At 46.6% G+C, this 25,479-nt stretch overlaps 1 protein-coding gene across 1 annotated transcript in view; it reads right to left on the bottom strand.

Moving 5' to 3' along the window:
• Positions 1-25,479, bottom strand: part of EPHB1 (EPH receptor B1) — a 455,697-nt gene that overhangs the window by 104,664 nt on the left and 325,554 nt on the right. Inside the window, exon 6 of the mRNA XM_040233096.1 lies at positions 3,243-3,367. Coding sequence (XP_040089030.1) covers positions 3,243-3,367 — 125 coding nt within the window. The remainder of the gene's footprint in view (positions 1-3,242; positions 3,368-25,479) is intronic.

Raw genomic sequence — 25,479 nt, 5'->3', positions numbered from 1 at the left:
AGATAATGTCCTTTCTTTAGAAATTAGAAATGGTCAAGGCAATGTAATGGATTTTATATTTGAGCACTTTATAAGCAAGTGAGAATTCTATCATAATATACTGAATGGTAACCAATGCTTGGGCAAAGAATCTTCTCTTTCAGGAAAGCACTCTATCCTCTGGGACAATGATCTGCCTCACTGAGGTATGGAAGCCCCCTCTGGCATTGAACTGCTGTGCATGTGTTCTGTTAATAATTAGCATAAATTATTGAGAAGTAGGGATGGGATCTATAATGGGAGAATAAGCCTCCTTCATAGCATCAGAAGTCGAAGTTAATTTCAGTTTGTTTAGTGGGGAGGCTTGCACTGACAGGGAAAGACTATGGAGGAGTTGGGCGTGGGTTGGGGAATGAGGAGATGGGGGACAGAGGCCTGAGCCTCATGGTTTCAGTTCTGAGGCTTTCACCCCCTCCTTTGGTGACTGCCCTTGGCACAGTGGGAGAGGAGAAGGGCAGGTGGTCTCCCATACATCCCACCCCTTCCCAGCACCACCACAGGCTACAGGGCAAAGAACCCAGGCTAGAGACTCCCTTTCTAGCTGTGTGATCTGAGAAAGTTGGCCTTGTTTTTTTGAACTTCTTTGTGTATTTGTTTCTTTACCCAAGACAATGTTATCAATATTTACCATACTGGGCTGTGAGGGGCAGAGATTGTTTAGAAAGTCTCTGGCACCCAACAGGGGCACACAAAGAAGAAATTATTATTTATTTGAGATGAGCTACAAGACTCAAGTTCATGTGTGTATGGGAAGGGGACTGAGTGTGACCTTACTGGTAACTCTGACATCACACCATAGATGGCCAAGCATGATATTCTATTGAAGAAGGTCAACAGAACTAAGTGTAGGTCAACAGAACTTAGTCTGGGTCAACAGAATTAAGTCTGGGTCAACAGAACTAAGTCTAGGTCAACCTGAATTTGGTCCAGGTCAACTTTGGTGATGAAATGAGGTCATGAAATCAATAGGTCCAGATTGGTCAAAAAATTTTTTGGATTTGTCCAACATTTACTTCATTAAATGATTAAAAAAAATCTAGCAAATAAACACCCTCAGTTCAAAGCTGAATGAAAATAATGGTGGCTTATGAATCCAGATCATGTGAATTACCCCCAGTTCCCTGAATTATCAGAATCAACAGTCTGTGAAACTCAGAATCCTCTAAATGAGTAAATAGCTGCCTAACCCTCACCTTGCTTGCAAATTCGGCTATAACAGCTGAAGGGCACACCTCCTTGCTGGCTAGATCGGTGATCTATCTGGCCTTCTGCTTTCAGGGAGGTAAACTGGTGAATTTTACAAATGTGAAAACTGACCTAGAGTAAGTGGTTCAGTAATGGGACCACAGCTGTGTGGTTGTCAGTTATGGACAGCTCTGGAAATGAAGGCTCTCTTCCCAATGCAGTCATGCTCCGTTTCAACACTGCCTCCATGTTGGGGTCTGCAGGTCTTCATCCTAGAACCTCTTCTTATCTCCACTGACCCACTGGACAGTCTCACCTGGGCTCAGATCTTCCACACACTGACAACTTCCCAATGGTCGTCTCCAGCCCAGTCCACTCCTCTGAACTCCAAATGGGCATATTTAGCTGCCTGCTGCACATCTCCACTTGGCTATCTCAGAGGCATTTTAGACACGAAGCTGAATGGTCCCTTCCCTCAGCCCAGACATGCTCCAGCCACGAGTGATCTCGTTCTCAGTCATCCTAGTGACTCAGGCCCAAACACTCCCAGTTGAAAATCCAACCTGTTGGAAATCCTGTTGGCTTTGGCTTTGTCCCCCATCTTTGTCTTAGATTATTATAATCTAGCAGGTCTATTTTCAGTGGAAACGCTTGAATGATCCCTTTAAAATGTAAGTCAGATTCTGTTTCCCTTCTGCTCCAAGCCTGCTATGGATCCCGATCTCATTTGTGGAAATGCTCAGGTTCTTACAGCCCAACATGAGCGCCTGCTCGGATTACCTCTCCCCCACTACTGTTTTCCTGTTGCTCATATGACTCCAGTCATGCTGGTCTCCTTCCTGCCCCTTGAACCAGCATTCATTATCTGGCTGCAGGGTCTTTATGTAGGCTCTCTATCTCCCACATGCCTGCTATACAACACCCTTTCCTCCTTCAGGTCTTTACTTAGAACTTACCTTCTCCAAAAGCCCCACTTTTACCATTCTATTTATTTTTCCAACTACTCCTCCCCCAAACCTGTCCATTCTGATCCCATTTACCCTGATCTACTTCTTCCACTTTACAATCCTCATTTTCTAACATACTGTATGATACCCTTATTCGTTATGTTCATTATTCATTTTCTGTCTACTTGCATTAGAAAGTAAGCTTCTTGAGGGCAGGAATCCTTGTTTGATCTCTAGTATATCCTAGAATAGTACTTGCCAAATAGCAGGCACTCAAAAAAAAAAAAATACTTGCCAAACAAATATAAATGAATAAATGGTGTTTGCACAAATACTGTGTTGGGTCAGTATATAAGAAATACTGTATTTTCCTGGGATGTTGCAAGTGTTACAGTTCACCATGGTGGGAGGAAAAGCCCTGCTTCCCCCACAGATAGGCCAGGGGTCAATACCACAGGGCACCATTTCCGTTTTCTTGGCAGAACATGCCCTGTTGTAGTCCCCAGCAACAGCTACAAGAGAACAGTCAAAGAAGATAATGTACAAATTTCTATTTCTATTAATTTCTAGCTCTTGTTTCTTCATTTCCACTTAGATATTTTAAACCTTCATACATACGTCAGTACATACATGCATATGATTATAAATAAAAGGTCTTATATTGGAGGTACATGATCAAAACCTTTGAAAAACACTAATTTACAAAATCACAAAATCTTCAGAAAGTTCAGGGGACACTGGTGGGTTTGTAGCCCAGCGAAACACATGTAGCAAGTTCGTGACTGGGAAAATGGAATTGGTTCTGCCCATCCACGACAGCCCAGTGAGTGGTCCAGACAGCAGGGTGGGGTGTTGGAAGGCTCTCTCTTGAGTTGGTGCAGAAAGCGCCTGGGTGCTGGAGGCCTTTGCTGGGGCAGAGCTGGGGAGTGCTCTCAGGGAGCCTCTGGCCTCTGTCACCAGATTCCTCCCCGCATCAGGACTCCCTCCAGCCTGTATCCCCTCAGCTGGCTACCACCCACACAAGAGTGGCTGGCCCTGGATCTTGCAAGCCTGCAGGCAGGGCTGGCTTACCTTCTCATAGTACCGGATCTCATAGTCCAGGATGATGCCGTTGGGTTGCTCCGGCTGTGGCCATGACAATGTGATGCTCCTCATGGTGGCACTGACCTGGTGCATGATGGGAACAGTGGAAGGGGCTGCAGAAAGAGGAAGAGATAGGGCAGATGAAGAGACCCTTGATGATATGAGAAAGGTTGTCTTTCAGAGATAAATAGGCAGAGAAATGGTATTGGGTTGGAACTCCGCCTTTTCTTTCTCATCAGCTCAGCTGGATCTACAGAACTTCCTGTAGGTTTTGCAGAATGAACGGAGTTTGGGCACCAAAGGAGAGAAAAGGTGGCAATTTAGGACAGGAAGACATGTTTGAGGGCAGGGACTGGAGTGAACAAGAAGAAAGGTTTGACCAAAACAAGAGATGGCTGGAAAAACCATAGGAGAACAGTATGAAGTGACAAAGCCAGAGTCAGGCATGAAGGGCGTGACCAGCAGGACAAATCTATGCCTCAGGTAGTGGATCACGAAGAGAGATGGACTGTTTTTGAGCAGATGGTGTTGGAGGAACCTCAGTCTTGCAATAATGGGGTGAGCCATCACAGAGAAGAGAATGTGGAGGCAAAGCCTATCAGCAAAAGAGTCGAGCTGGTCAGTGCTAAATTGCTGTGCGGTGGAAAAGAGCATTCCAGCAAACATCTTCTGAGACTGCATGGAAGATTTTGCTGTGTTTCAAAAGGAAGAGAGGTGGCGTCTCTCCAAAAGATATGAATACAGGCCAGCAACAGAGTTCTTTTCGACTTCTGTCAGAGTTTTCCAAATGAGGACATTTGCTATTGAGCGCTCACAAATATAAATGAAGAAATGATACACAAACCAAACATTTGGAAACAGAATAATAATTTCAAAATCTGTGAAGTGCTTCCGAAATCTCTGTTTAAAAAGAATATTATTTATTTCCCAATTCAACATTTTTCACACAGTGTAAGTAAAATGAAAACAGTCTGGAAATAATAAATGAGGGCTGTCTGTCTAGGGAAGAAGCGGGTAATGGATGAGGCTGCAGTCTGCGCTCTGTTCAGGGGCTGTTCCGTTTAGTCCTGGCACTTCTGCAGTGATGAAGGTCACTTCTTCACATGAACTCGACTTTACAAGGCTTTCTCTGGGGACCATGGCTGAGTGACATTTACTGTCCAGGATTTAAGTTAACAGATTCCCCTCCAGGACCTGAAATTACAGAGCACAGCTGCCGGGTCATAGGGCTCCCTCATGCTCCATTTCTCCATGATCCTAGGACTCTCAGCAGGCACCTACTGCATGAGGCGCCTGGGCGAGGTGGAGATGCAGGGGAGATGCAGGGAAGATGTTAGGAAGATGCTCATAGTCTGGGGGAGCCATAAAGAGAGCACAGAGTGGGAGGTACTGTGATGAGCCCTTAGAATCACAGTGTTCATCTGGGACTTTGCCCACTTCCCATTAGAGACCTTGGGATGTCTGTGAAAATGCGCCCCTCAGAGCTTCTACTCCTGGGAGCATAACTGACTAATGGCCCCAGCTGCAGCTTTCTGAGATATATCACTGCATCCATGTGGAGCGGTTTCCCACACGCTGCTCCCACCCAGTGACTGAAAGTGGTGGGGATGCTATGGCAGGTCCATTCTTAACTCTTCCGATGGGTGACTTATGCTCAAACACGCCCCATTGGACTTCCCAACACTTCCCTGCAACTCATGTCTGTCTAAAGCTCTTCCCACTCAATTCTTCTTCCTTCCCTCTCTCTCCTTTAGAGGGATCAGATCTTCTTTGTGGTCTGGTAGCTCTCCCAGCCTCCTCTGGCCTTCACCCCACTTTCCCAGGAAGTCTTTGGTATATCTGGTTTCATCGTAGCATCTGTGAATGGAGGACCTGAATTGATGCAGTTCTGAATCCCCTTATCAATTATTCTCTGCCAGCCCTGCTGCATCCCTGGGAACGGGAGGCTCCAGGAGTTGCTGCCCCATGCCTGCGTATCTCTCACCAATGTGCACGTCTTCCTTATCCTTATCTGAAATATGTCTTGGAACTTCCCACTGGCCTCAGTTCTGCCAACTGAAGTAATATAGAATGTTTCCTCTTTCACAGAATGGCTTGTCAAATAGCTAAAGAAACTAGTTAGGTCTCCCCTGAGTTTTTCCTGCTGAAAAGAATGGCCAGATCCTATGGAAATTTCTCCCATGATATGCCGCCACCTGAGATGGCTCTCTTCCAAATGAGGCTTGTTATCTAAATCTCTTTAGGCATAAGGCCCTGAGGTGAATCCAATTCTCTCATTGCTGTTTGAACAGCAAAGATTAGAGTAAAACTAATATCTACCATGATCTGTGTACTATGCATCTATTCATATGACCATAAGCCTTTGCTTCAAAAACACATACCTGTGATTGGATTTTGAAACCACAGTCAATATAACCTTTAGGTTTTCCCATGGTATGCTCCTCATCTTTTGTCTATAGAGTTGGCTTTTTGCTTGGACTACAGGGATTTAAATGTACCCTCATGGTGTCAAATTTGGCCTATTTGTCAAGTAAGTGGAAATAATTTTTGATCCTGACTCAACTATCACATGCATCTTCACTTCCTTCCAACTTAGGATCATGGCCCAGATCCACTTAATTAACTATTTAAACAAGTATTTACTGAGTATCTGCCATGTGCCAGTAATCATTCTAGGTTCTAGAGAGTCCACAGTGAACAAATTAACATTTTCTGTCTTCACAGAGCTTATTTTCTAGTGGAGGGATTCAGAGACTAGACATAGTAAATATATAAATTACAAGGTATATTAAAAATGTCAAGTACAGTGGGAAAAAAATGGAGCAGAGGAGAAGGGATACAGAATGCTATAATGTAGGAGGCCAGCTGGGGAGAGGCTGCAATTCTGAATCAGGTGGTCAGTCAGGCCCTGCCTGAGGAGCAGCTGTAGGAGCAAGGGACGAAGGAGGGAAGACAGAGAGGCAGGTGGATACTTGGGAGGAGAGCCCATGAGATGGAAATGTCAGGGCAAAGGTTCTGATCTGGGAGCAGCCAGGCAACAGGAAGAGCCAGTGGGACCGATGCAAAGACGAGGCCACAGGTGGTAGGGCCGCAGGGACACTACAAAATAGGACCTTGGCTTCTACTGAGAGAGACAGGGACTCATGAGAAGGTTCGAACAGGGGAGTGACATCATGTGAGTTTCACGTATCACCCTCTGTTGTGTTGCAGGTGGAGTGCAGAGGCTGCGGGAAAGCTGAAAGAACTATCCTAACACAATCGCTATAGTCCAGCCAAAAGACCATGGTGACTTGGACCAGGCTCGGAGTGGTGGAGGCAATGAGAATAGGTATGGTCAGATTCTGAATATGCTTAGACTATCTCAGTGGACGTGGGATGTGGAAGAAATAGAAGTCATCATGACTCCAACGTTTCTGGTTTGAGCAGCTGGGAAGTTTTTGGGAAGGGGCATAAGTGAGATCAGGGAAGACACTGGTACAGGCGGTCTGGAAGGAAAGACCAGGTGCTCTACTTGGGACCTGCTTGCTTTGAGACATCTAGGATGTACCAGACTAGTAGATGGCTGAGGACAGAGGCACATAGAAGAGGTCCAGACTGAAGATATAAATTTGAAGTCACCAGTATATCGTATCAAAAGCACTGGAAATGACAGAAATGACCAAGAGAAGGAGCAGAAGAGGTTATACAGTCTAAGATTCAGGAGATGAGGGAAAGCTGCCACAGGGCCTGAAAAGAAAGACCAGGGCTCTGGAAGGAGAACCAGAGACAGTGATCGCCTAGAGACCAAGCAGCAGTGTTCCCAGGAAGACAGGATGTGTGCGGTGCCACTGCTGAGTTACTAAAGTAAACTAGGCACCAGGTATGGATTTGGTACAGGCTGGATTGTTAATGGTGGGGGGTGGGGTGGGAGTGGGGGTTGACTTTGTTTCTCCGATACCTGCGTGTGGAGGATAAAACTGCTTCAGGGAGAGTGAGGCTGTGTTCTGGAATTTGTAGAGTTGGTCTGGGATCCTGCTGTGTCCACCAGGATGGGTGGGAATGGCCTCTTTGAATCTTCTCCCCACCATCCCAACCCCTGCCCCCATCCATCACACTGAAGGGGCTGCCCTTTCAGTCCTCTGTGGAAACAGGCTCCTTTGACATGATGTTACTCATGTCAGGGCCACATAGATTTTCAGGATCCTTCTGCCTCAAAAGCTGAAGCATTATGTATTAAAAATTGGAAAGATTAATCCCAACGACCTGAGGATTTTGATGGGCTTGGTTCTTTTCTTTGCCTCTAATCCTTGGAAAGCCATCATTCAAAACTCAGCATATTTGCCACCCATGGTGCCTGGCCCCTGCTCTAACCACTCAGGACAGATGGACAAGTCAAGTCACCATCCTGCTTGGAGGTCCCGGTTGGGGTCAAACGGCAAAGAGACTCTCGCAGGGCGGGTTGATCCAGATTCAAAGGAGTCAAATCCACGGACAGGAGTGCCCCTGTGACAGAGGTGGCAAGGGCCTCCTGGTCGCCCCTCAGCAGCACAGACCCAGGAGAAACTGCCAGAGGGCGAGCCACCGCGGCCAGCATTTCTCGGATTTATGGTGATGACGCTGTGCTCACAGACCCCATGGCAGGCTGTTTATCCTCATTTAGGTCATCCTAAATGCCTTACCTTTTAATTGAGATGGGATTTTGCACAGGGGAGAAAGGGGGAAAGTCTCACTCCACCCCCCTGAAGGTCAGGGTTAGCGCACATTTGGCACTCTGCTATCAGTCATCACCTACAGTGACGACTTCTTTTCCTTCAAGTGCAAATGCCACCTCTAAATCGCGTGTTTTATATGCAAGAAAATCTTCAGACCAAACAAAACTAAAAAGTGCTCAGGTATTCATTCAAATACCAACTGCTTTTAGTAAAAGCAGATGTCAGATAGGAGGGAAAATTAATTCAAAGCAGCAGCCCCTGGAACCCCAAATACAATGGTTTGAACAGTACACCCTGGCCAGCTGTCTTTTCTCATAAATCTGCATCCTCAGATGAAGGGATAGTTTCACTGAATCCTTGAAAGAATTTCTTCTTCACAAGTACACAGATCACTTTTGACTAAACTAAATATTCTACAGAGAGAAAGAAATGAAAATTATTAAAATTTAGCAAGTAAACAAATATAGACCTTTCTTTAGAAAAAGGAAAGGACAAAGAATCAATTTAGGAGCTATTTGGAAAGAAGTTACTGATCAAGAAAGATGTGTTTGCAGACACAGAAACCAGATTGGTGGTTGGCAAGGGGGAAGAGCGCTGGGCAGGGATAAACCGGGAGTTTGGGATTAGTAGCTATGAATGATTACATATAGGCTGGAGAAACAACAAGGTCCTACTGTATAACACAAGGAATTATATTCAATATTTTGTGATAAATCATTATAAAAAAGAATATATATATATATGCATGAAAGTGAAAGTTGCTCAGTCGTGTCCAGCTCTTTGCAACCCCATGGACTATACAGTCTATGTAATTCTCTAGGCCAGAATACTGGAGTGGATAGGCTTTCTCTTTTCCAGGGGATCTTCCCAACCCATGAATCAAACCCAGGTCTCCCACATTGCAGGCAGATTCTTTAGCAGCTGAGCCACAAGGGAAGCCCAAGAACACTAGAGTGGGTAGCCTATCCCTTCTCCAGCGGATCTTCCTGACCCAGAAATTGAACCGGGGTCTCCTGCATTGCAGGTGGATTCTTTACCAACTGAGCTATCAGGGAAGCCATACTGAGTCATTTTGCTGTACAGCAGAAATTAACACAACACTGTAGATCAACTACACTTCAATACAATTGAAATTTAAAAAAAGAAAGATAAGTTTGGCCTAAAGAGACAGTGCTCAAAAAATCCAAACATACTCAAAATTGCCCTGAACTTCTTCTCAGTGAAATAAAGAGGCCAACCCAACAGGAGGCCAGGATCCAAAGAAGAGAGTGGGGAAGCAATGACAAGCGTCCCGTCAGGCACTCAGGAAAATCTGTGTGAGGGTCCAAACAGAATCAGAACCAGGAGTGTCTGAATGCATGTCTAGAGTCAATAATAAAAGGCCCTTTAACTGTGTCAGAAGCAGGAAGAGACTTGAACATCATCGGTCCAGGGGCTCAGGGATGGAGAAAATGCAAAGGCAGGTGGGCTGAGTCCTTTGTCTCTGTTGTTGTGAAGGAAGACCTCAGGGAGCCCTTCCTCCCAAACTGCTTTTGAAGCAGACAGATCTAAGCTGGTTATCACATTCAGCAGCGAGAGCGCACAGAATGTTCCTGCCTGAACTGGCAAATGAGATGTGGATAAATTGCAGGGATGGGATGGTCCCAGTTGCAAGTTATGAAAGAACTCATATGTGACATGGGACAAGTGTCAGCCCCAGCTGGTCACAGGTCACTGCCAGAGGCATCATGGATGACGCCAGGCGGACCACCCACCAGTCCTCCATTTGTAAAGAAGGGCTCGAACAGAGATTGGAGGGCCTGCACCCCTCTGAGACTCTGGCTGGGTCTTGGGAGGGTGGCGTGATTCTGTCTGGAATTTAATAACCCCAAATCTGGACCATGGAGTCTTACTGTGGAGCCTGATTTCCTATCTTGGGTTCCCCTGGACCAAACATTTTATGTTTAAAATATTCCTTGCTTGACCTTTTAATCGAGTTAGAGACTCTAGTCATGTTCAACGTTTTCTCTTACTCCTTATTTTTGATTTGAGAAAATAAGGGGCAGTTTTCTCCCAATGATTAAGCATCTCAGATTCCAAATGCGAGAATAGATTGATAATTTTTTTCCTTAGGACAATTACTAAGTTCTAAAGCATTATCTTTCCTTATTAAAAATTACTTCCTAATGTCTTCATTGACTTTTATGTCCAAAGAATTCTTTCAACAGTTATCACCATAATCCATTTGGGGATATAATAAATGATGTTAAAATATTTTATTTAAGATAACTAAAGTATTTATCAGTAGTTTTGAAGAAAAATAATAGCAAACATGCATGCATTTAAAATTAAGCTGATCTATTATATCAACCCTAAATGTTCATTGGAAGGACTGATGCTGGAACTGAAACTCTACTACTTTGGCCACCAGATGTGAAGAGCCAACTCATTGGAAAGGACCCTGTTGGTGGGAAAGATAGAGGGCAGGAGGAGAAGGGGGTGACAGAGGATGAGATGGTTGGATGGCATCATCAACTCAATGGGCATGAGTTTGAGCAAACTCTAGGCCAGTGAAGGACAGGGAAGGCTGGCATGCTGCTGTCCATGGGGTCTCAAAGAGTCAGACATGACTTAGCAACTGAACAACAACAACAGTTGGAGTGAGATGTTTGAAGAGGTTATGAAAATATGGAACTTGAATTTTCAGAGTTCAGCAAATCTCATCTAAAGGGGAAAACAGTGTTTCTTCTGCAGGTAGAAAACATGCCAGGGGAAGCTTTGCTGTGAGGCCCTAGAGGGTCACTGCCGAGTCCCCTCTGCTTGGCCTCAGGTAACAAGCTTAGCAAATGTCCTGGAAGACACAGGGCCTCTTCAGTTAGGGGTTCTCCTATCTGAACTTCTCAAGGAGGCCCATGGATAGGAGAGTCCATTGCCTCCCTCACAATAACTCATGCTGGGCTGGCTGGTGCAGCTTTCCTCAGTCCTTCCATGAAGAAATGTTTGCACGGTGGGTGGTGGTCCTCAGAGTGACCCTTCAGAGTGATACAGCTGCCCCTGGCTGAACAGTGTCCACCTGAGGTGGTTTATCACCGCTTCTACCATCGTGGGCATTGCTGTTTCTAGGACAAATATCCATCATTTGATGAACATTTGGGTTGTTTCCATATTTTGACTATTGTGAATAATGTTGCTAAGAACAGTCATGTGTAAATTTCTGTGTGGACCTATATTTGCATTTCTCTTGAATACACGCCAAGGAGTGGAACTGCTGGGTCACATGGTAATACTAACCCCTCTTACTCGTTCTAGAGTAGCATTTCCCAGCTCAATCATCCCTAGACTAATCACCTGCAATACACCATAGACCCCAGCTGTGAGGAAGATAAAGAGGGTGGTGAGGAATGGTAAGGAGGCAAAGTCCCAGCCCAGACCAGTAGCAGTTAGCAAAAATGCAGACGGGCCATGCTCGGGGCCCTAGAGATGCTACAGAGAGAGGGGGCTCCTATTCTGGCTTTGCCATCTGCTTACTGTGTGGTCATGGGTTAAGGTTACTTAACTTCTTCGGACCTTTAATTCTTCAACTATAAAATAGGAATATTAACCCTGATGTTATGAGGTTTTCAAATGTTCCGAGGATGTGCCCTGTGTGGTCCATTGCTTCTTCCAACTTGATCCAGTCTGCTAACACAGGGGACTTGGCAACCAGCCCAAAGTCTCCTTCTGGGTCCACCACTGTTCACAGATGCAAATCAATCCGTGGGCATAGGTCCTCAAGGTAAATGTGAAAAGCACAACTCCGTGACAGGCCTTGGGTATTTGTATGATAAATATCTTTGAGGGGATAAATAAACATGTCAACCCAGTCAGAGTGGAGCGATGAATAAGAATGGGCTTAGAGAACAGGAAGGCTAAGAGCAGGGTTCCCCGGAGGTTGGTGTGACAAATGCTCCGGAAGAAAGATGGTTTCCTGTAGCATCTCGGGATGACCTGCAGTTTTGCTGGGAAGTAATCTAGGAAATAAACGATGGGGTGCCTGTCCTTGAGGACAAGGAGAGCTCATGACTGTGGGGAGGGGATGGACCCAACCATCTGGTGGTGAGTCAGGCCCAGGAGTCATGGACAGTCCCTTGGCTCTGTGCCCACATTTCTTCTGGTCTGGTCACCCACATTGACTGACACGTAACATCCTGTCCCTGATCCTTGTCTCCCTCTGGGCCTCTTCATATTATAGTACAGCCAGATTAACCCTCCCAAAGCTCATTTTACCTACTTCCTTGATGCTCCAAAACATTCATTGGCTCCCCACTGGAAAGAGATCTCTAACATTTCACAATGTGACAGCGTCTAGCCAGTCCAGGCTGCCTCCCACTCTTCCATCCAAGGAAACAGCCCAGCAATAACAGCTTCGGGGATCTCTGCCTGCAGAACCACCCCCTCTGCCCACCTCTCTTCATAACCCCACCAAGGCCCAGATCACGCCACTCACTGCCCTGGCTTAGCTGTGTCAGATCACACCCACCAGAGTGTCCCTTCCTTCCTTCCAACTCAAAGTCCTTATTTTTAATAATACTCATTGGGCTGTAATTACCACCTTGGGACACAGTGCACTGGGACCTAACTTTCCAGGTGATCAGCTCTGCTCTCCATCACTGGAGTAAATTCTTCAGGGCAGAGGTCTTGTTTTTAACCCTCCTCCCACTGTGTTAGCACGTAACAGATGCTCAGTAAAAGTTTGCCTTTACTGGAATGATCAGGGGCTCTTCTCCAAAGGCACTAGAAGTAAAAGGGGTCAAAATCACAGGTTTAAAGGCCAAACTTGGACAATAACCTTTAAAGGAGAAAGATGTGGGGTGGGGAGGCAGAATTGTGATTCTGCAGCCTGTACCTGGGAAGGAATATGGAGTGGGGCTGAGTATAGCGGTTCCAGGGGAATGGGGACAGGAGTGCTTCGAGATCACAGAGGCAGGAACTGGGGAGGGTGGGGCCGTTCCCATCTCGCTGGAATGTTCCAGCTGAAATGTTACCCTAACATGCACAGTTTTCTAACTTCTTTTCTTTTTAAACTGTGGAATTCTTTCTCTCAAGAAAAGATTCCCTGAAGCATAAAGTGTGAAACAGACCCATGCAGTGCTGCTCTGGGAGATCCAAAAACAGGGGTCCCAGAACCTTGAGGCCAGCCCATTTTCTATCTCCTCCGCCCAGACTCTAAAGGGTTTGTGGAGGGAACCAAAACTGCTGGGCAGCCTCCATCAGTCCCCTTGAGACCTCAGATTAACTTTTGTGAGTTCCTAAAAGGCATTAGTGATAAGGTTGGACCTGAGGAATTGAGAGTGGTAGGTTATCTTTTTCTTTATATGAAACACACCCTTAGAAAAAACCCCAAATCTATAAATGTCAGCTAAAGCCATCAGACCCAATAGTACTGATGACAAAGAAGAATAATTTGCACACAGAAGAATTGTGCAAGTGATGAACTGTGTATAGAGGAATTGTGTTTCTTCTGATATCCCTATTCTAGGAGAGAGTTTTGCTGAGAAGGTAATGCTTAGATAACAGGTTCCTCTTCTGTTGATGAAAACTCATTTCATTGCACAAATATGCTTGAATTTTACATTAGGAAGCCTGACTCATTAAATATTTTTGGTGCAGTAACATTTCTGGTCAAACTAGATTAAACAAATAAGCAATTAGTTTGGAGACTGGGTATGAATACAAAAGCAGAATTCATTATTTTTCTAATTGTTTTTCCCTAATGTGGACATTGGCATCTTTGCTTTCACTCTGGGCTCTGCCTTGAGATGACCCAGACAATCCGTTCCAATCTCCCTCTGTACCTTGAGTCTCCTGGGGACAGAGGACTGCTCTGAGTGGGTGGCATCACGTCTATGCTGTTGTAGAGTATTGCCTGAGTCTCATCACGGGCTCAACCAAGGGTGAGTGGGGGAGAAGGTGACGGCTTGCAGCCTGGGTGTCTGAGTCAGCCCCACACCCACAGGGAGGCACCTCCTTCACCAGTCCATCCACTGAGAGTTTGGTTCTAAGCCAAGGGAGCATGTGACCGTGGGGGCTGGGGCCTGGGGCCTGCTCTAGGGGTGTGGGTTTACAGCAGAGGCCTTTGTTTCTGATAATTACCTCCTAGGTAATTATCTGAAATTACCAGATAATTCTCTAGTTCTCTCCTGGAATCATCTACCTGCTAGTTCTCAAATGTATTCCCAGATCAGCATCACCTGAGCACTGGGAAGAAATGCGGCATCTTGAGCCCCACCCCAGACCTCCTGAATCAGAAACCCTGCAGGTGGAGCCCAGCAACTGTGTTTTAACAAGCCCTCCAGGGGATTCTGGTGCAAGCTCAACTTTGAAAACTGTTTGTCTAGAAATCAGAATGTTACATTTTAAAAGGACATCTGGGGTTATTCAGTTTTCTGTCAATTCTTACAATTTACGGATTATAGCACTGAGGGAGAGAGAAAGCCGACTTCCTTGTCCCTAGCAAGCTACAGCAGAGTCTGAAACAGCATGGTTCCTGCCCCTGAGACAGCCTCTCTCTCCCCTCCCCATATACTCAAGCGCCTAGCATCTTCAGAACCCCTGGAGGATGCACAGCATGGGGAGGGTCACAGAATTCATGGTTGCAGAGGTCAGGGGTTCCACAGAGGTGGACATGCGCAGATCCCTATGCTAGGAGGGTGAGATATCCTAGTGAGTGTGTCCTGGGGCTGCTCTGCCTGCTGGGTCACCCCTCCTGACAATTTCTCTCTCCTAGGGCAACCAGAAGTTACGCTGGTAAAAGGAAGTGACCCTGAATGCTGTGCCCCATGGCAGCAGGAGGCTGTGAAGGGAAGTGTGAGTGATGGGGGGGTCCTTGTCAGGTGATGGCCATCCTAGGCAGGGGCCCCAGGGGGGCTTGTAGGGCGGCTGGGGCAGGCCGCTCAGCTCCACCTCCCACAGACCTGTCAGCCTTTGTCCTGTGGGACCAGAGCGATGGTAGCCCTGATTTGCTGAATGCTTGATCACAGGAGGCACCAAAGTGGCCGCAGGGGAGAGCAGATGACGCCCCGTGTGCCCCCTTACTCCCTGATTCTCACCCACACACCTGCAGCAGGGCACCTACCGCCACCACCTGTCATCACCACACTGACACCAGAGAGGGGAGCCATGCCTGCAGCCGCTGTGACTCTCCTCCCTGGGCCTGGAGGTCAAAGTCTTCTGGCCTCAGGGCCAAGAGGTCCCCTGCAGGCAGGATTCCATGGGCACTGCCCAGCGGTGAGCCATCCCTACACCCCATCCCCACCATGTTCAGAGCCTCCATCCCCTTGACCTTGACTTCCTCCTTCACCGCCCTGCACACCTCTGCCCTGGGCCCTCCAAATGACTGCTCAAGAACCAGAAAACTCCCCATGGCCTCCACCAAGCTCTTTCCAGAACATTCCCTCCATGTCTTCCTTAGGGAACAGTAGCTCCCCTGCAGACCCCTCCATCCTGTGGCTTTCCCCTGCATGGTGGTTATGACTTCATGCCCAGCACATCTCAGGGTCAGGAGGTGGGCCGTGTCCCCCTTGTGCCCCATCCACCTGCACCCTCTGCACAAATGCCCTTGGGCTGAACCGCTGCTCCCCGAGTGATGCTCCCACATCACTCCCTGACTCACTGAAGCCTTGGGCTTCCCTCTCCGTCATTTTCCCAGTCTGTGCCTCGCCCTCCTGTAGGTAACTCCAAGGTCCACCTGAACAGCGCACACTCACTCCCCAACCCCCACAACTCCTCCAAATCTGCCCCTTCCTGACATCCACTTGGACCTGGCCTAGCCTGAAGTTGCTCCAATTTCAAAGCCACACATCAAGTATACTTTTTGAATGCAAGCATCCTGCCCACGTGGGGCAACCTCTAATAACTCCACCCCCACACCCTCAGCCCCACCCCACCCCCACACAGCCTTAACTGGTTCTGCATAGCCCTATCCTAATTTGTATCCTGCTTCATCCAGCTTGGGTTCCATTTTGCAATAGTGTAATTGACAATACTCCCCTAAGCAACAGGCGTGAGTTGCCTTCATCTTTCCATAGCATACAACCAGGAAAACTCAACCTGAGAGAGACCCACCATCCTCCTTCTATAGGGCCTGCTCTGAGCAGCCAGGTTCTGCTGAGAAAGCCACACAACAGGGCAAATGGGCAGCTTTGTAAGTGGAAGATCACAAACTTCAAATGAGCCTTCAAAATACTTTCTAGAAATGCTGAATTTCTCTGGTCAATTCCATCTCCCCTTCTCTGTAGTGCACTGCCTAACATTTTTCATTCTCCTTCAACCCCAAAGCCTCCTCTCTCATTCTCAGCAACCAAGCTTATCTCCCACCTACAGAGAAAATAGAAGACTGAATGTCCAACTGCATAAATAATACCTCTGCTTGGGCACTCAGAATCTCCACAAGTGACACAGGTGCAGAACCCAGCCCACCATCCCTGTGCACTTCTGGGAGCCCCTTTGCATCTCCCACATATTTGCAAATCAGCCCTTCATTCTCCTGCTTTGGTTCCTTTGATTTCCATGTAGGCTGCCTGAGGAGCCCATAGAAAAGCTGCTCACTGAGCCAGACTTCCAGGGCCCTCCCTGGGGAGCCGTGGGCTTATGAGAACTCAGTTCCCCTCTGTTCCCTCAGGCGGCACCCACTCAGCCTCCTGGAGCCTGTCTCCCTGCTGAGCTGCAGCACCTCCTCGGAGCCTTGGGGCTACCTATCTCAGCCTTGAACCTCAGTGACCCTTCAAGGCCTCCTTCCTTGCCTTCCTTGTCTTCTTCCCCTTTTAGGGCATCAGATGAGCCATCAGACACCAGAAGGCCCTGTCTCCACCCAGCACCCCCAATACCCAGCTCCTCATAAGCTTCCCTCCCCAAATGCAAACCCATTCCTGCGAACAAATGGCAGCCCACTGGGTCAGGAAACGCCACCAAACTGTGAACATTATGATAGGCCCAAGAGGACTTCCTGGGACACGGGACACTGCTTAGAAGTACAGGGATTACTGGAGCCGTGAGACCTGGTCTTTTCCCTTAGGAGCCCTGGTCCATCAGGAGAAATACAGTCCACGTACACAAACAACTCGTGCACATCTAAGAACTCATGCGTTGTCCTTACAACTAGTACAGCTCAGATGACAACACGTGCATGGGGATTTTCTGTGGTGCTCACAGGGTCATGAATGGGTGCTTGTTCCCCTGAGCTTTTCTGGATACAGAAAGCATTTGTTGTGTCCAGGAAAAAAGACAGAAAGGAAGAAACACAAGCACATATTTAAATCTCCAGGGCTCAATACTACAGCTGATGTTGCCCTGCAGCTCAGCTCTCTGAGGAAACTGAGCCCCAGGCCTGGGATGCTGGCAGAAAGTGCCCCTTGCACAAGAAAAAATCTGGGGTCCAGCATTGCCTTTATTTACCCAGAATACTTAATGTGTCTTTTTTCCCCATCTTTCATATCCGCTCAGAGAAGATGTTAATTTTCTGAAATTAAACACTTAGCTTGATTACTGTTTTGTTAATTGCTGCATTCAAAAACCCCTGGTGCTTCTGCCTGTTTAACATGGATAGTGCTGTGAAAATGATAGGCGCAGAGCTGGCGTGCAGGTGGACAGACAGCAGCCCTGGAATGCCACCCTGACATCCCCGCTGGTGCCTGCTGGAGCAGCTGGGGCCCTGCCTGTAGGGGAGGGGGCAGTCCAACCCCCTCAGCGTGGCTGAGTGTCTCCCACACACGGCTGTGTTTTGGAAGAACATAGCACCCAGGAAGTCCAGGTCTTAGCAACATCTGAGAGAATGTGTGGTCTCAACTCTAATCATAGTGCCTGCCCAGAGATGCCAGAGGAAGGAAAGACCACAGAGAGAATGCAAGCTACACCATTTGTTGATGCCTGAGATGAATTTAAGAATGACTGAGGCATCCATTCATACATTCATTTGATAATTTATTAATTCATTCAATGAACATTGCTCAAAAGCTATTATTTCAGGCACCTAGCTAGACACGGGGGAATCATAGCCCCACAGATGGATATAGGACCCAACTCTCCTGGAGATAACAGTCTGTTCATGGAACTGACATTTGCCAGAGGAGCAAGGAGCAGGCTCATTTGCCTGGGCTACCTCCTTTGCCTGGGCTACAAAGCAGACAGAAACTATCTCCTGATCCAACTGGAGGCTCCCTCTGTAAAGAGGGTGAAAACAATCTCATTTGGACTTTGAATAGGGGAGGAACTTACTACAGTTCACTGCCAGCCATCTCCTTTTCACCTAACAAACTCTGTACCTAGAGCGCTTGGCCCAAGAGCTAGTAAAATGAGCAAATAGGTCCTCGGGGCCCATGGGGCCCTCCAGTCACCCTCAGAGCAACGCAGCTGTTCTCAAGCTGTTAGCAGCATCCCTAGGCACTGCTCAGGACTGGAACGGGGAGCATACCTATGCCCAACCACCAAGTGTCCCAGCACGTGAAATCTGTCCACAAGAAGTTCCAATTGGTCGGATAATGAATAATATAATATCCCACCCAGTATTATCTCTGTGTGGGCTTCCCAGATGGTGCTAGTGCTAAAGAATCTACCTACCAATGCTGGAGATGCAAGACATGCGGATTTGATTCCTGGGTCGGGAAGAGCCCCTGAAGAAGGCAATGGCACCCCATCCCAGTATTCTTGTCTGGAGAATACCATGGACAGAGGAGCCTGGCAGGATACAGTCCCTGGGGCTGCAGAGTCGGACACGACTGAGCAACTGAGTGCACACACAGTGTGGCAACAACCTCCCCAGATTGAAAGCTCTCGAGCAGCAACATGTGATCACATCCTAACTTTCACCAAGTGTGAGCTGGCACTTTAGCAGGCTGTGGAACCCAGAGCCCAGCTGGGATCCCCCTCAGTGCCCTTCTGGGCCTCTGAGCCCAGTTTCAATGAATGCTGGGGACCAGAACATGAGCTCCCCAAGACACAGACTCTTGTCTGTGCTGTTTGTTCCTGTCTCCTTTGTGCCTGGAACCATGAATGACACACAGAAGACCTCAATAAATATTTGTCGAGTCAGTGAATGAGAGCCCCTAGAAGCAGAAGACAAGCAATCGGCAAGTGGAAGGCAATCGCAAAGACTGTGGTGAGTACACTTCCAAAGGTAACACGCTTAAACAAACAAACAAATCCCCCTCTGAACGTGGTTGAATCTCACTATGTTCCTTTGAGAGCACTGGGGCTCCTGGTAATACCCTACGATCAGTCCCTTACATTTTCCCTCTAGGATCTATAGGGGAGGAAGACACCTAGCTCCCTGCTGACCTGGAAGGATCACTTGCCCACCTGTGGATCACCAGGACATATTACGATCACTACCCATCAACCAAACATATGTCGTATGCAGGGACTAAAGAAGCGTGGCAAATATTTATCAACACTTTATGCCTAGTGCTGTGAGGTCCTTCTCTCATGAAGCTGGGGTAGGGTGGGAAGTCTGGTTCTCTGCAGAGATCACCATCTAGTGCAGAACCTAAGGCTGCCAGTAGTAGAAGCTCATGACTTTGGTCAAGGGCAATGCTACATGCTGACCTGCTCAGTTCAAAAGACAAGAAACCCTATTTGCTAATGGCAGGACCTCTCTGAGGCTGCTTGGAAGTTCCTTCTCAATACCAGGGCTTCAGAAACAATAAAAACAACCTTTTTATGATAGGAAAGCAATGAAATGAACTATGAAATTGAATTGAGAACAGTGAAATTTTCATTGACTTTAGGTTTTTAAAAAACTTTTCCTTATTAACCTCAATGAAAGTTTTCCTTAAAGTCATTCCCATCTTTTTGAAGTTCCAACTCAATCTTCTCTCTGCTCTGGAGCAAATTTCACCTGCTAATTTCCAATGAGACCAGCCCTTAAAAACAGACTAGATTCACCATATGGATCGTAACACTCTAAATTTTCACAGGCAGCAGTGTAATATTGTTTTAATATTTAATTTTGAGATTTACATAATATCTTTCCTCCAAAGAGCTCACTATATTGCAATATCATAAAATTCCTTTTCATATTCAAAGATTATTCTTTATGCATGCAAATACTATATTTAACCAAGGAATAATGCAAATTAGGTGATATGTTCAGAGGAATTGGTGGGCTGGGTAATTCATGTATGGGAAAAGTAGCATCTCTGAGTGTCTTTAATTGTTTGGGAACTTCAAAAATGCCTTAAGATGGACAAACTAGGGGCTTGTGGCGATTGACAGAGTGGTATAGAATTTTTTAAATAAAATTAAGTAACGGCTTGTGTCTGTGTTGCAGGCTCAGGGGATATGTTAGTATTTTACATGCAGTCAGCACAGCAGGCCATATATGAACTGTGTGTAAAATAAATGTCAGATAGAAATGCTGCTGATGCGTAGTACAAGGGAAAAGTGCTGCTTCTCCAAACACAATGAGGAGAGACAGGGCTCCTCAGAGCCATAGAAGGAGCCCGTTTTGGGCACACACATCCCATTCTATCCTCACCCTCTCCATTAGCCCCCTGGGACACAGATTTCCCTGCTCGCCTTTCTGGTACCTACTCCTTTCGTGAAGAATGGCCACACTGACATCTGTCATTTATCTTATCTAGATGACATCAGTCCCAAACAAAGGGACTCAGGGCTTTGGAAAGAGAAAACTCAGGGAAAAAGGCCCAGAAAATTGCTGTCTGGCTCAGGATACATTCTCAGAAATCATGCTCATCTCCCAGTCCATCACACGGTTTGCAAAGTGATTTTCTATCCCGGGTCATTTGCTCGTCACACAGCACTAGGACGCAGGTGTCATTACTCCCATCTTACTGGGGAGAAAGGAGGGATCATGGCAATTCAACGGATTTGGGTGAGTCACATGAGGAGCAGAGAGAGGGACCAAGCCCAGGACTCCCCGCCCACTGCACAGCCACCACCATGAGCCCAGGAATCAGGGAAGGTGACTGCCCCGTGGTGGGATGAGATGGTACATCACAGCACACTCACCATTTAGGCCTGAGTAAATCAGATTAGCTCTTTGAGTCTATGGGCAAGTCACAGCCAAAATGTCAGATCCAGAATTGGATTTGCTTGCCTCTCAGGTGTTTTAAGATTTTCTAGTTACTTGTCAACATTTTTAATCTGGATTTTCAGTTTCTAGGATCTGGCAGCACTGGGTATGGCACCACTTGCTGGAGCTGAGTAGGGGCTGCTCCTTTCTCCCTGTCAGTTCCCTGTGGCCCCCACCCCTCCCTCCTGTCTGGCCCTGGGTGGCTCCTCTCCATTACCTTCCTGGCCTCATGGGTCTTTTGAGTGTGCTCTCTCTGGCTTAGATGCTCCCAAATTTACTGACTTTATTTTACCACACTACGAGTTGATTTTATGGATGTGCTGGTCTGGTTTGTCTCATTTTTTCCAACATTTCCTCCAAGGTCCTCGTCCCCAACTCTGACACTCTGAGTCTAGTTGGCAGAAAAGATAAGTAAAGTTTGTCATTCACTTTAATTCTGTCTGACAGCTGGATGATCCAGCCATCACTCTGAACCTGGGGCCAGGTGCCAGAGAGTGACTGCAGGAGTTAGTGGTGATAACAACCTCTCTGCAGATCGCTGGGCCACTGCAAGAGAGAGAGTTCTACCTGATCTGGTCTATTTTAAACTCAAGGCATCTGTATTCAGTGCAAGGCTGCATCCCTAAAGACCTCACGTAAATCTAAGCCTGCATAATTCATGACCAACCCTGACCAAAGATGATGGACATTTTTTTGACAGCTAAAGTGGCCCAGCTATGTGGCAATAGCTTAGAGGGAGCTTACAACTTACACGGCTCACCATAATGCGATTTTTGATTTGTCCGAGGATAAAATGGCTACAAACCTGAGTATGAAACCCAGAAACATCATTTGCTGGCTGTAAGAGGCTGAGCAAATTTCAAAAGCACTCTGAACCCAGTTTCTTCATCTGACCCACCTCATTTTTATAAAGAACTTGATAGGGCCTTGGCACATTGGAGTTTCTCAAAAATGGTAGTTCTCTGCCACTGTTTATGAGCTGAATGAGGATCCTACCCTGATCCTCTCCAAGTAATTCAAGATCCTCAAGTAGTCTGACTATATACCTGATGGGTCATCACAGGAGGAGATGAAGGCTCTCTGGATCTCAGGATTCAATAGACCCTTTGGTGTTCCCAGCCATCCTTGTTTATGATGGAAGAACTATTAATATATCTAATGTGTATCCAATGGACCAAAATATAACTATAAAATCTCCTTAGATCACAACCTTAGGATCAAGAGAAGTGTATTGGTGACTTTCTCAGATAGAATGATGCCAACCATAACCCTTTTTGTCAGGTACAAAAAAAATCAGCTAACATGAGCTGTCTGCCTCCACTGGGTAGGGCTTTTGAGAGTGACACAACGCAGCATCAATGCAGCGTACCTGGGAAGCCCCAAGAAAGAACAGCATGACAAACCCTGACTCCGCTGGAGAGTAAGAATTGCTCACCCAGCCACCTGTGATCCATAGCTCCTAAACAAAGGAGGAAGCACCCCAGAGGAGTGCACAGTATCCAAAAACAGATAATGATGTTCAGATCAAGTCCAAAATACTTGCAGCCAACTTGTCCAAACTCTTCCCTCATGTGACCCAAACATCCATTGTCAGGATCCAACTCACCTTGGGAATGATTTGCACCCCTTAACAATTGCACACCTATCTCACATCTCCATCCAGAGGCAGAGGAAGCCTTTAATGGTGCAGTATCACAGAAAAAAATTGTGGAAGGTAACCAGGTTGCACACTGAGGTCCCCTCCCCTCAGCAGGATGGCATTGTCTGGCTCTGGATAACCCCTCTGTGTGTGTAAGCTGTGACATGGGGCGCCCAGAGGCACCATCCACCTTTCATGGCAGGAAGCTGAAGGCAGAGGCAGAATGGATGGCCTGCTGACCCTTCTTCTAATCCTAGATTCCTCAAGCTATTTGAAGTCTCTGTTTCCTTATTGGAAAAATTGGGAACAATAACACACAAGCCACAGAGTAATTATGAAGATCAAATGAGTCCATGTATTCCAAAACTGTCAACTCAAAAGAGACACAAACATGAATAATAACTATTACTCACCTACTCCTTAATCAGGACCCACTTAGTAGTCTTCCGTCATTTCAGTTCGGGCTGTTCCAGGAAGGGAACAGATGCTCAACGAACTCTTAGCAGTTGACTTAGTGATTGACTCCAGGACTACTCCTGGTCAAATTCTTTACCTGCCATCTATCTGAAAGTGAAAGTGTTAGTTGCTCAGTTGTGTCTGACTCTTTGCAACCCCATGGACTGTAGCCCACGAGGTTCCTCTGTTCATGGAATTCTCCAGGCAAGAATACTGGAGTGGGTAGCCCTTCTCCCAACCTTCTTCCCAACCCAGGGATCGAACCCAGCTCTCCTGTAGATTCTTTACCATCTGAGCCATCACTCATGACCCAAATAGTAGGAGAGATGTAGCCACAGGTACTGATAAGGGGTCACAATACACCCAGAGATGAGGATAGGGAGGATGAACTGGATCTTGCCAGACTGGAAGAGCTCTGGGGTGCTCTGGAAAGGGGACAGAAATGTCATGACTTCTTGGTGATACGGGGGTTCATCTACCTCATCCCTTAACAGATCTGAGTGAGTCACTAGGAATCTTTTGATGGTATTAGTCTCTCTTTCACCTTTTATGAAATCTGGAGCTTCCATTCATGTTCTTAAAGTCCTCTTGCAGAGGTACAGGCTCAAGTGTTTATTTTAAAAGTTCTCATCTTTTTAGACAAATTCTCTTTTGGTTGAAAATAATTTGCATTCATGTGAGGATTCACCAAAGCAGCACATTTTTTTCTTATCCTATGGATAAGAAATCACTGGTTAACCTGATCTTTATTTTATAATCACCATATGCCATGAAGAAGCAGTTGCAGCTTTACCTCATCGATCATAAACTTTCTGACACCCGAATTCCAGAATTCCCAAAGAGAAGTCATTGATTGGATGGTGATGGTGGGGCCAGGACTACAAAGTCAGGAAAAGTTAAGAATGAAGGGCCCATCAGAGGGGGAACAAAGGACGTGAGAAATGCTTCTGGAAGGGCCAATGGCTGAGGATAAAAATAAACATTTTGAACATTGGTAATGCAGGGTCCCTTGTAGGAGCCCTGGTCTCTTGGCCCCACACAGCCTGGGAAGGTGCAGATGGCAAGACAAGCAGATGGGCAGGTTCGGGAATAGCAGGGTAAGGGAAGGGAGGGGCAGAAAGCAAAGCAAACCAATATAAGTGGCAGGTTTGTTCACACATGCTTAGAGAGAGAAAAGACAGCCAAGCCCAGCGTAACATGACAGCCTGGCAGGATTATTATTCCCAGAAGCTGGGACACTAAAATATTTCAGCCAGTTTTCTGCCTTAAACTCTCCAAGGGAAATACTGCTAACAAAGGCTGCCCATGTTACAGGCTCATCATGATGCAGAAATTACCATTTCCTTCTCTTTGGGTAAGACAGGCTGTCACAACCTTTGTCTCCATGGCACTGGGGCTGTGGTCACCAGCTGGAGGCTTCCACACTTCCACTCTTATTTTCTCACTACACACGTATGCATGTAAACACGTGACTGCACGCATACATACAAACACGCACACACGAACACACACATGCTCTCAGCAACAACGCAGCCATCTGGACAGCCATGCTCTCTGATGACACCTTTTTTCTTCTCCATTCTGACAGCTTAAACCCAAGAATCATCTGCCATCAAAGATGCCTGGTATTAAAAGAGGCAGAACAAGTCTCAGGACTGGGGGGAGGGGGCGATGAGGAAGAAAGGATGGAGGATAGAAGAGGTCAAGAATTGGGAGCTACGTGGAAGGAGAGAGAGCTCACCTCCTGCTATTCCACTAACAAGCTGTCCTTTTAGAATTTGCTGATTGAGAAAAATCCATAATTCCAAGTAAGATCATGGTCCACTGCCTATGATTCTCATCATTGTCTATAAGAGGTGATCTTAACGTCCCCTTTGCAGCCTTGAACCTTCCCCCCGGGGGGATATTGCTCATTTCTCTATTTCCTTTGGTATTTACTGCATGAGTACAGCATATGATGCTTGGGATACACCACCTTGCAGCTCTGCACTTTGTGTCTACGCCCTGGAAATTTTTCAGTTAATGCATTTCATGGGAGGAACAATGGTGTCCAAGTGTTACTGTATCCCTCACAGTGTCTAATCCACAGCTCGGCACACAGTAGATGCTGAATAACTGTCTCAATAATGAGGGAATAAATAAATAAATGAGTGAGTACATGAATGGACTGATTAAATGGGTTTTAAAAACTGTATTGTTGCAAGAGGTGTAAAATGTAATAAAAGGAAAAGGTCAGAAGAGAAAAAGACATGGAAATAGAGAAGAGAAGAAAATGTATTCTGAGCTGTGCAGTACAGGGATGTACTGGCCATCAGGATCGATCTATTATAAACTGTCTGAAGTCTCTATAACAGTGTAGCATTCATCTGAGCACGCTGTAAAGGAGAGTGCACT

Source organism: Oryx dammah, unplaced genomic scaffold (genome assembly GCF_014754425.2).
Source record: "Oryx dammah isolate SB20612 unplaced genomic scaffold, SCBI_Odam_1.1 HiC_scaffold_2, whole genome shotgun sequence".
NCBI classification, from domain to species: domain Eukaryota; kingdom Metazoa; phylum Chordata; class Mammalia; order Artiodactyla; family Bovidae; genus Oryx; species Oryx dammah.
Note: the sequence above shows the minus strand (reverse complement) of the source record. Positions and strands in the feature narration are given on the sequence as shown.